At 47.9% G+C, this 12,244-nt stretch overlaps 2 protein-coding genes across 3 annotated transcripts in view; one reads left to right on the forward strand and one right to left on the reverse strand.

Moving 5' to 3' along the window:
• The window catches only part of LOC147463155 (uncharacterized), a 145,055-nt gene that overhangs the window by 45,543 nt on the left and 87,268 nt on the right, over window positions 1-12,244 (forward strand). The gene's annotated exons all lie outside the window — the stretch shown is intronic.
• LOC147463156 (uncharacterized) lies at window positions 8,750-10,137 on the reverse strand. The gene has a single exon (XM_086483017.1). It carries the CDS (start codon window positions 10,046-10,048, stop codon window positions 8,750-8,752), a length of 1,299 nt encoding a protein of 432 aa, XP_086339143.1. The 5' UTR covers window positions 10,049-10,137.

A 12,244-nucleotide genomic window follows, 5' to 3' on the forward strand; every position in this document is an offset into this window, starting at 1 on the left:
GTGTTAGAGCTCCTGCCGTTTCTTTGCATTCTGCTATGCTATATGGTTAGTTGGTGACTCCTAGTTGGCGACCCATTTTTTATCTTTTTTGAGGCCCTTACATGTTGGACTGCCAAATCTTTTGGAGCAATCAACTCTTTTCTTTCTCCCTCTCTCGCACACCCACCAGATTCGGGGCCATCAGAGGCTACCATGTCCCTCTTACCATGGTAGAGTGAGCCATTTGATGGCTCAAACAAGGCAAAACGTCAAATATTTACGTCAAATCATTCAGGGGTTTGCGGAAAGCACTTTATAACGCACCAGTTGAGTTAGCCCCCTTTCTCATGTAATGGGAGGCCACCACGTGCCAATGAAAAACAACAGACGGAACAAACTTTAAGCACTTGGGGAGGAGGGGCTGTCGGAGGTGAGGCTGAGGTGGAGGGTGGAGCAGTGACCTTGTCCTCCTGAAGAGGGTCGAATCGGTTTCTTGTGGGAACCCACTGTTGCTGGACTGGAGCCTGGGGACCGCTCTGAATGCCAGGCTGGCGTGGTGGCCCCTGTCAACGTCGATCATGAACCTGCTGCCAGCCTTCCTCCGCTTGAGCCCTAGGCTCGGAGGGTGGCTCTGTCTGCGTACCGTGTGACTCTGTCTGTTGCTGCTGCTGTCCAGCCCTTGAAGGTTGGGGCTGAGCCTATGGTGTAGGTTGGGGTCTCCTCTGTGGATAGGCCTTCGCAAGATGGCCCATCTGACGACAAATAAAACACTGATACGGGAGGCCCGAATACTCCACGCTCTGACGGAACCAACCTCCACTCACCCGAGGTAGCAGGATGACCTTCGAGAGAGAGTGGGTGTCGCGAACTAGAACATGTACTGTGGGGATGCCGTCCCCCTTGGTAGCTACAGAGGTTGCCTTGCGAGGTGTCTCCAGGACAGTCCCAATCGTTGAGCCTATCTTGGAAAGGAGTGGAAGGTACTCCCTCCTCAGGCCGGGGAAGTAGACTGAGATGGGCAGGTCTGCCTCCTCGACAAGAATGTCGGTAGCTGGGTTGAAACCGTGGGGCAACTGTCGAAAGTGTGCTTGAACTGCTCGCATAGCCAAGGGGCTCTATCGCAATGACCTTGGACGCCATCTCGGGAGTCTCAAACTCTATCTGGTAGTAGCCACGTCCAAGGAGCTGAACATTGAGAATCTTGCCCACCTTTGCGAGAAGGCGGGCTTGAAGGAGATCGCGCACTTCCCCTCTGCTGGGTCTGGTGCCGAGAATCTTGCAAATAACAGAGGTGGCCTGAAGGCGCACCACCTCTGCCTCTAAGCTCGCTTGCTCTGTCGGCGAGACAGCAAGTGGGATGGAGGGTTCTGCGGGGTCCGGCGAGGGGGCTGCAGTGGAGTCCCTCTGTGGTGGAGCAGAATCCTCCATCTATGTCTGCTGCTGCAAGGGCGAACAAAGGGGAGTCGAAGGCGTCAAAACGAGCGAAGTGAGTCGGTGGCGCTGTGAACCAGCTCTGACAGTGACAGAGAGAGAGACTTGAGGCGGGGGGGATGGCACAAGCAGGAGGAGCGGGGGGGAGGGAGCATGATGGCGGGCATGGGCAACGGGATAGGGTGGGAGGGGCGCAGCAGGACAGGGTGGGAGGGGGCAGCGCGGCGGGCAGGGGCAGTGGGACAGGGAGGGAGGAGGCAGCGTGGCGAGGCGAGGAGGAGGGCAGTGGGCGAAGAAAGGGGGTAGCGAGGCGAGGCGAGGAGGGAGCGCCTTGTGGCTGGGGGGGGGGGAGGGGCTGGGTTGGCGATGGCGAGGCAGTGCAGGCGAAGCGCGCGAGGGAGCAATAGGAGCGAGCAAATCCCCTCAGTTATTTTTGTACTGCTCTTGAGGACAACTTGACCCTTGGCCACTTGTATGCTCTATCAAGCAAGGTCGTCGATCGGATATTTGGTAAAAAAATTTGCATATTGGGGATCCTTCGAATACTAGAGCATTTGCCGAGCACAAGCATCAACTTGCTGTTGACGCTGCATATCCATTCATTCATACTCCGTAGGCCACGGTGGCCCATACTCTTCTTTTGAATCGACAGAAGGTGGTTGTCGTCCATTTTAATTTTCCGTGCTTCCACCCGATGTGGAGTTGTGGGGTGGGTTCATTTGATTCTTGCGGGATTCGTTACCTGAATCCATGTGTCACTGTAGAAGGGATGGGATTTCCCGGGTGGAAGGAAAATCGACATGGCTCTAATACCACTGTAAGAGACTTGGACGTCCCAAGTCAGGAATCTGACATGACATGCGAGAGAGTTACGTAATAAACTTAATCACAATTTAATAAGAAATGACATGGTTCGGCACAGTTCCGTGCCCAGAGATATTGGCCCTATAGACTGGCACCCCTTTCGGTACTTATTTTTATATCAATGATTGAGCAAACTACAAAGTCCAAGGGTCCTCTTTGCTCAGTGCTCCCAGGAAAATCTTGCAGAAGAGAGATCCTTAATACATATTTAAATTTTATAGGCCCATGGCCTTCTCAAAAGCGGTCCATGAAAGGCTTGGAGTTCTAAAAGCTTCCTGGCCCAAAAGCTGGCACTCCAAATCCATATAATATGGGATTGAGCTAGTATCTTTCCATAGATAAACTTACATCTACATCTACATCTACAACATGCTAGGTTTAGCATGCATGGCTGGATCATGGGCTATAGAGCTTTTGCATATACTAGATATTTTTGGGGTCTTTTGTTTCATCCATGATATGCACATATACATGGATGCGATCGTACATTGTTTTGTCTCATAGGCCAACATGTTCTATGACAGATGTTAATATATTTTTAGGATGCTCCCCAATACTGTAATTTCCGTACTCAGACATGGTATCAGATTCACCAATTGTAACTTTTTGGTCTCATAGGTCATTTTGGCCTTTTGAAGACGTTAATATAACATTTCATTTCATCTCTCTCTCTCTCTCTCTCTCTATATATATATATATATATATATATATATATATATATATATACCTGCACACTTCAGTTTATTTCAAGTTGTCCAGTATTGACTAGTCAAGTGGTGTTGTCACAAAGTAAAGTGATGACTGGCATGCTTAAACTGGCCGTTAGAGAAGAGCCAAATCAAATCCGAACCTGAAGATCGAAAGAAGAGTGCAGCTGCCCATGAATCACACTGTAAATCGCGGCAATGTACGGCATGTGCTGAAGCCTGACATGGCACTGCACGGACTCGGCTGACATGGCAGGTTTGCATTGACAATGCTTTTTGGCATCAATTATTGGAAGTAGTTGATTTTGGGTGCTTTTAGGTGCCAGGTTGAAAATGTCAGATGAAGTATGTGCTTTTAGCACTTTGTAAAGACAACTAAGTACTTTTTAAGTTGCTTTTGGGCTTTTGAGGACCAATGCCTATAAAATAGAGGCCATGATACCATCAATTGGGACACTGTGGATGACGGAGAGGGACTGTGTATGGACTTTGCATGGTTGTAACTTTGACACTTTTATCTAAAAATAAAGAAATACTGCCACAGATGCTTAGTGAGGGGCCAATGCTTCTGAGAGTGGAACTCCACTTTGTGTCTGGTCTACAATTTATTTCAAGTTCAAGTCTGCTGTTTTTCCGTTCAACATTAGTACTGTTGCAGTGATTAACCACCTTGTCAAGTGACTCGCTAGTTACAATTGTAGATTGAAGTAGCAGAAAATGTTGATTTATTCAATCATTGGTTTCAAGGGCCTAAATATTCATGACCATTGGCATGTTAAAGGTACCCATAGAACTCTTGCTTTTCAAAAAATATGCCTCCAGCCATTACTATAATAGGAGAGCGAAGAAGTTTTGCTTGGAAGAGATGCACCTCGTGTCACCAAACGGCACCACGTGCCAATAGAAAAGAACAGACTGAATAGACTTTAGCACTTAAAAATAACAACTGAATTGAAAGAGAGAGAGAGCACACACGACACAGAGTGGTGGAATTCCACCCAGAGAGTACTGGCCCCAAACTGTGGCGCCCCTTTTGGTATTTCTTTATATTTCTTGAACAAGGTACACTCTGTGGCTCTTGCTCTGCATCTGCCCGTGGTAGAATGCCAGAGTGAGAGCCCACAATTCATATTTAAAGGCCCTTCGCCATTCAAAAGCAGCTACATGAAAAGCTTAAAAGTTCTAAAAGCATATGCTGTCCAAAAGTTGCCAGCCTGCAAAACGTGGAAATCCGTACAGCCTGCCACGTGGTAGCTCAACGCAATTCGGGGAAATCTGCCATGTTAGCAAGTTAGCACAATTGCAAAAATCCGTACTACTCTACCACGTCATCAGCTAGTACGCAAAAGAGCCTATGTGTGTCTGCTGGTCCTGCTTTATTTAATCTCTTTAGGTCCCCTGGTCCCATAAGTTGGTAAGATTGCTTCTGCTGCTTCTAGGGTTTAAGCTTCTCGACCGGGATCTGTAGGTTGGCTCGGTTCTTGAGTGGCTTGACACGTCAGTAGTTTGTGACATCCCCCCTTCTTGAAAGAAAGTAATAGTCCGCGATTACTACGTATCTGCAAAACAACTCAAGTTAGCTCAAAAATTTCCAAGGGACAATCAATTTTCTCATTCCAAATTGGAGCTCTTGATTTCTTGGATCATTGGCTTCCCAGAATCTCGTCCAATAAGGAGTCTCATTCCAGATTGGAGCTCTTGATTTACTGGGTGGCTTCCCAAAAAAATCTCATCCAATAAGGAATATTCAGTGGTTTGCACATCACAATGCGACACAAATGCTCACATGTGCATATGTTACAAGACACAATGAACAACGTCTCTGAGCACTCCCCCGAGACAGACGGTATGCGGTATGAAGCTACTCAACGACTACCCCCCCCCCCCCCCCCCCCCCTTTCCCCGCAAATAACCTAAAAAGGTCCGGGCCATGAGTTCAAAGGACTAGTACAACCTAACACTCCCCAGATTGTAGCGTGCGTCGCTTGGAGGTTCAAGCATACAACTAAACTCTCCTCAGACATCCCGTCTGTGTCGTTCAAAAATTTTCCAGCATACAACGGAACGCTCCCCAAACATCCCGTTTGTGTCGTTTCGAGGTTAATACAATACCAAAACAACATTTTTCACTACTCCATCCGGGACTAAATCACCAATCATTGAAACCAGTATTAAAACTAGAGTTAAATAGTTCAAATTGGCACCAAGACAAGTTCAAAAAAGGTACCATCCATTTCAAACAAATTCCAAAAAGTATCACCAAACAAGTTCTCAGGCAAAATTCAAGCTTAAAAAGCAATCTTGACATCAGTCAAGCTCGAAAGTCGACTTGCTTTCCATTCAGAAACCTGCACCAAAATTAGGGTTAGATTTCTTCCACAAGGTTGTAGCCGATCGCAGCATGGTCCTTAAACTCTTGAATAGTCGAAACAAGCCTCGAGAAGCAATGTTCCTGTGGCGAAGATGGTAGCCCAAAGATTTAGCAATCACATTGGATCTCCAAGGTTATCAGCTCGAGAAGAGACACCTGGTGAGAGATGTCCAAAAATTCCGAGTCGTTATTCTGCTAGGGTTTCTGTGGCAAGCCATTCATGATACCCCACTTTGTTAGAAGTTGCACTCCAAAGGAAGATATCAGAAATCATGTAACTTTGGGCAAAAATTTTCTGGAAAGCTTGCCAAGTCCTTGGAATGTGTGGCTTGGTAGTTATAGACATCAACCTCTGTATGGCACCGCTTCTGAAAAAACAACGGCTCGAAAAAAGGATCTTGGATCCTTCTCTTGCAAGTGATCTTTATGGCTTATGCCCTGTAAGATATGCAGATGGGAGCGCGCCCGATTCGGGATGAAGTAAGGGTGGAGTTGCTGATAAGCTTGGGGTTGGGCTCCGGGGTGGGGCCACGAAGATTCATACAAAACTTGGAAGCGCCATCTTGCTTTGTCTGCTCTTTGGTGGGACCGGTATGCTTTCAGGAAAGCACACGCCGGAAGCTCTAATAACACTGTCACCAGACGGCACCACGTGCCAATAGAAAGAACATACTGAACAAACTTTTAGCACTTCAATAACAACTGAATGAGAGAGAGAATGAGAGAGAGAGAGAGAGAGAGAGAGAGAGAGAGAGAGAGAGAGAGAGAGAGAGAGAGAGAGAGAGAGAGAGAGAGAGAGAGAGAGAGAGAGAGAGAGAGAGAGAGAGAGAGAGAGAGAGAGAAATGAAATGTTATATTAACGTCTTCAAAAGGCCATAGTGACCTATGAGACCAGAAAGTTACAAGGTGGTGGATATGATACAAAGTCAGAGTAACAAAATAACCTAACAACAGTACAAAACAAAGATATATATTATGGGATTCTAGATTGGTCGATGTGAGCTAAGCCAAAAACTAAGCAAAAATGGGCGGCTAGTTGGGATAGCTGAATCACAAAAGATCTAGCATTGGTTGTTGGCGAATCTCATCAATTTCCTCCATGGTTAGTAGTCTGACCGGGCGTCGTGCATGCCTGGCCAGCGTGCTCTGAATCTTTTGACGTAGCCTCTGTCGATGCTGTATAGTCCTTCGCAGTCGTGGGCGCCTGGATTTCCCCAGTTCAATCGCTCGGTCGATTAGTGTGCCTCTGGCGTGAGACGAGAGGGAGCTCTGCTGTGGGAGTGGCTCTTGCGGCTGTCTCGTGTCTCCTCTGAAGAAGTCTGTAATCCGTCTTTGAGACTGGTTAGCCTCGCCATTCATCAGGCTCTCTGTGTTTGCGCAGCTCGAGCAAGAACAAACCCAGGCATCTTTGATCTTCGTATCCCATTACTCTTGAGAGTGGTCCAAAACCCTCTCTGAACAAGCAATGGAAGCGGCCTCGTATCTCGTAGTAGACAGGGCAGCGGCATGTATAATGCAGCTCTGTCTCAAGTTCCATGTCACACAAGGGGCATGTCCTGGCCTCTGCTGGTACTCCACTGTATCTCCCAGTTTCAATCCGCAGCTGGTGAGACGATGTTCGTAACTGGCCAATAGCACATCGTATCCCATGAGACAAGTGGGTATCCATGTATCTGGGTCTCGTCACAAAACCATCTTCCGTAAGCTGGAGAAGGTGGTCTCTGTAGAAAGCCATCTTCGTGCCTAGTTCTTGTGCTGGTTGTATCCATGTCCTCCTGGTGTCTAGCTGGGTCAGGTCTTGGCGGATGAGCTTGGTGATCTCCGACTGTGTAAGAATGAGAGATGGTGCATCCAATGAGTACTGGAATGGTGGCAGCCTGTCTATGCTGAACCCATGCGCCTGAAACCATGATGTCATCTCCCCATACCAGCATGTTGTATCTCCTTGTATGGCTAACTGTCGAGAGATCACCATGCGAGCATATCTGTCTCTGGGAAGTTCCCATGTGCGGTTTATGAAGGAGACTGATTTGGTGAGTGCCTCTACCACTAGTGGGGGGGCCGCTAGCTCTGCTCGGATAATGGCCCGTGGTACTGATGCCTTGGCTCTAATGAGCCGCGAGATCATAGAGACGAGAGGTTTCTCCATGTTCCCCCATCCGTCTGTGCGACCCGGCCTCCCGTGGTGATCCAATGAAGGTCCCCATATCTCAGCCCCATAGAGCAATGCTGAGGCCACCAAGGTGTCAAAGAGCCAGAGCTTCGTCCGGGGTTCCTGAAACTGAACCTGCGAACACATCCTCTCCAATCTACCCAATGCTGCATGGGCTCTAGTCAGTCTGGTCTCTGCTGCTCTTCTGAGTGAGAATGTGGGTCCAGTAAAAACCACTCCAAGGTAAGTGTAAGCGTCTGTGTACTCCACAGTCTCCTGGCCGTATGTGAATGGAGGTGTTGATCTCTTTATCCACTGTGGGGTGGTATTAAACACCATAACCTTGGTTTTACCAAGGTTGACAGACAAACCACTTTCGTGGGCAAACGTATGCAAAGCATCCAATTGGCGTTGCATTCCCTCTGGGGATTCGGAGATCAACACAATATCGTCCGCATATAACAAAAGTGGAATCCATGTCCCTGCCAATTGTGCACCTTTATCCCCATCCCTGTCGATGTAGTCAGAAACCTCATCCACATACATACCAAAAAGAGTAGGAGAGAGCGGGCAGCCCTGCTTCACCCCAATAGTGGAGTGATCCGGTATTGAGAGTCCCTCCGGGGTGCGTACATGCCCTACTACTGATCTGTATAATGCCATGATCCCCCAAATGAGCTCTGTGGGTACTCCCATTTCTTGTAATCTGCGCATCAATCTAGCTCTGGGTAGTGTGTCAAAAGCTTTGCGGAAGTCCACAAAGCTACAATAGATCCGTCTCCCATGAGATCTGCCTTCCTCGATGATGGCCATGAGTGTCAAGATGTGGTCAAGAGTAGAGAAGCCTCTCCTGAACCCTGCGTGCCCAGTTGCACGCATTCCTTCCCTCTCTGCCCATCTACTCAGCTGTTGCTCAGAATGGATGCATACAATCGTGCCAGTGTGTGCCCAATCATAATAGTGGGATAATTCCCAGGCTCCATGGGGTCTCCTGACTTGAAGATAGGTACTATCGTAGACAGGCTCCAAGTGTCCGGTAGGCACTCACACATGGCACGGTTAAACATAACTGCTATAAGCTCTGCCAGTAGATCTTTGGCATGTATGAAATGCTCAGCGACTAAGCCATCATGATCATATGCTCTCCTAGTCCTCATCCTGTCAATAGCTTTCTTCACCATCTCAGCGGTGAAAAAAGCAAGTGTGTGTGGGCATGGGTTGGGGGGTTTTGGGAGGGGCGGCTGTCTAGGTACTGTGTACAAAGATGATGCGTACTGACCCCAGGTCTCTGTGGAGGAAATAGCAGGGGGGGGGGGGGGACTGCTCATGAAAGAGCCGCCACGCTTCACGTGAGTCCTGACTCAAGAATAGCTGATATAGATCCTGTTCGAGTCGAGCCAAAAAAGCCCTCTTCTTCCGCCGTACCAGGCGTCGGAAGTCAATCTGTGACTGTCTGTGAGTGAAGTCCCCCAAAAGCACCTCCCTCTGAAGTCTGGTTCCGGTCTGGCGGCACTCCTCATCATACCAGCTGTTCTGAGGCATGCTCCCTGATCGGCGGCTCTGCTCAGGTTGGGTGTGTGGGTATGCTTCTGCTGCTGCCTCATGTAATGTCTGTGTCAGTATAGTAGTTAGCTCCTCCAGAGGTCGCCCCGGGTCCTCACTGCATAGGCGTCTGTAGATCCCGTCCATGTATACAGAATCTGTCTCCCGTGTGAATGTGTAGCGAGTAGGGGCTGCTACCCGTGGCCTATGTGCTACACTGAACTGGAAAGAGATGGTCATCGACACCAGAGCATGATCTACTGCTACTCCGACCGGTCTGGGTCCAACTGTGAGATCCTCGATACTAGAGATGAGATTCGGTTGTGCCATGACATAGTCCATTGTGCTAGCTCCATGCCTGTGAGGGAAACATGTGAAACCTCCCGCAACAGGAAATCTCTGTAGGCCGTTCAAGATGGCCAAACCATGTGCAGTGCCCTTGTCTATCAGGTGTCGCCCATACTCGGTATATTCCACATCGTGTGATAGTCTGGACAGGCCCGTCTCCACAACATCGAGCTCTCTTAGCATCTCTTCTGAAGTATCATAAAAAACTGCCTGGTGATGGGCAGTCCTAGCATTGAAGTCCCCTAGGATGATAATGTCACCATCCCTAGAGAACTCCCATATGTCATCATCCAGAATAGAGAAAGGGGACTGTCCTCTGGGTGATGCATAAACTGATGTACTCGGGGGAAAGTAGCAAATAGCTAGGTAGAGATATTTGCCTGTCTCTGCTTTCAATCTCACCCACATGTACCTAGCCTGCTCATCCCTACGGGCTATATGTATCAGTGGCTGCAGATCCGCTCTAAATAACACTGCCACTTCCCCCGAGCCCCGCCCTCTGTGTTCTGAGCGTGTCTCCTGTCTGTAAGCTGTCTCCCACCTGTATCCACTGATGTGAGGCATGGATTGCCAAGGGGCCTGGTGTGTCTCAGAGTAAAAGATGATGTCTCTTCCAGTAAAGCTATCCTCAAAAGCACCTACATCAAGATGCATAGATCCATTACAGTTCCAGGCAGCCACTTTGAGTGTGGTCCCATAAGTCTCGCACCGTCATGTGGAGTGTTGCTCTAGTATTACCACTTTTCCGTCTCGGTAGAAGGCAATCTTGCCTTTTCCCCTTGCCGCTCTTATCTCCGGCATTACTTCCTGCATATGAGTGATCTGAGAGAGAGAGAGAGAGAGAGAGAGAGAGAGAGAGAGAGAGAGAGAGAGAGAGAGAGAGAGAGAGAGATAGTTCTATTATCGTCCTGGGAGGTCAAATATGACCTATGGGACCAAATGAACATGTCACGTGGTGTGAGTGGAGTTCATAAGTGACTCTCGATGCTCAAAAATGGCTGAAATGAGCGTCGCAATAGAGAGTCCACATCGTGGTTGGGAGAGGAAGGTATGTAGGGAGAGCTCATGGCTGAATATATGGGGAAAAGAGGACCTAATGTGGTCAAAAGCTGAGCACTCAAGTAGTGTGTGGTACTCACTCTCTCGCACTTGACGAGGGCATAAGGTGCAAAGTCGATGACACTCCTCGCCAGTGCCCCAACGTCCTGTCTCGCAGCGTAGAGAATGGGAGCTAAGACGAATGGAGGCAATGGTGCGGATCGCACTCAACGGGATGGGCTCAAGGATGTAGGAATGGGTTCGGTTACCTCGTTCCGAGAAGAAGAGAGATTTGTAGTTTGGGGCAACGTGTGTGGTGTAATGGCTGAAGCGAGAACCTCCGGATTTCTCCCAAGCCATGATACATTGGCGTTGTAAGAAGGCCTCATTAACTTGGGAGTCGATCGACGCATCCTTGACCAAGTGACATGCATCCCATCTTCCAAACCATTTCTTGATATCAAGTATCCACCCTGAACTTAGTATTTTGCTCTTGCATGTCTTTTGAACCTTTTGACTTGCTTCATATGCGATTCTAGGAAGTCGATGCAAAGGGCTACGTTGTGTCTTACGCATGTACTCCACAACCCTTTCCATGCCCAAGACCTCAATGGGAAGCGATCCGGACTCAAGAAGTAAGAGCATGTAGGGTGTTTGTGTCTTGACTTGGAGAAAGATGGTGAGAAAACGCTTTTGGACATTCTCAAACTCTTTCCAAGTAGACTTCCCGATGCTTCCACCCCACACCTCCACTCCATAAAGAAGCACCGGTGTCACCAATGTGTCTAAGAGGTACTTTTTGAGAGCCCAACACTTGATCTCTCCTGCATTGCACATGTTCTCAAATGCATAATAAGCCCTCTTTCCGGCTTCCAAGCGACGCATTGCACAATCCTTCCATTTATGATTGGATGGAACCTCAAGGCCAAGGTACTTGAAGTGATCTACCACTTCAAGTTTCTCATTGTTGTATACAATGCATGGATTTTCGTCATTGAGGGTCTTTACAAGCATAACCTTGGTTTTGGATCCATTCACGATCAGCCCGCTATGTAGGCAAAAGCGTTCCAAGACACTCATAAGCTTTTGTGCATCTTCTAAGGTATGTGCCAAGAGCACTACATCATCGGCATAAAGCAAAAGCATGATCACCGCATTTCCAATCTTAACCTCTTCTATGCCATCTTGCTGCATAAAATCAAGAACCATGTATTCCAATTCATCAATGAGTAGCCCAAAGAGGGTTGGGGAAAGTGGGCATCCTTGTTTGACACCGATAGTGCTTGCAAAAAATTCTGAAATTCCATCTCCCATACGTAATCGACATATCACTTTTTGGTAGATGCGAAAGACTGCATGCATAAATTCTCTCGGCACTTGAAGGCTTTGCATACGTCTCCAAAGATTTCCTCGCGGTACCATGTCAAAAGCTTTCTTGAAATCCACAAAGCAACAATACAACTTTTTTCCTTTCAATCGAGATGCTTCCATAAGAACTCGAAGAGTGACAAGGTGATCAATAGTGCTATGATGCTTTCGAAAACCTGCTTGGCCAAGCGCACGTTTTCCATTCTTTTCAGCCCATTCACTTATCTTCATCTCCATGATACATCCAAATAACTTTGCCATCAAAGAACCAACCATTATAGTGCGATAGTTGTTCACATTGTTTACATCTCCTCCTTTGTGCAAAGGTTTGATCCAATTCGCACTCCAATCATGAGGCATGCCATACTGAAGTGCAAGGTTAAACATATCGCATATCCAATATCGTGTTTTCTTGCTTGTCCATTTAATCATTTCAGCCTTGAC

This window comes from Adiantum capillus-veneris, chromosome 2 (assembly GCF_014529385.1).
Source record: "Adiantum capillus-veneris isolate H3 chromosome 2, ASM1452938v2, whole genome shotgun sequence".
Taxonomy (NCBI): domain Eukaryota; kingdom Viridiplantae; phylum Streptophyta; class Polypodiopsida; order Polypodiales; family Pteridaceae; genus Adiantum; species Adiantum capillus-veneris.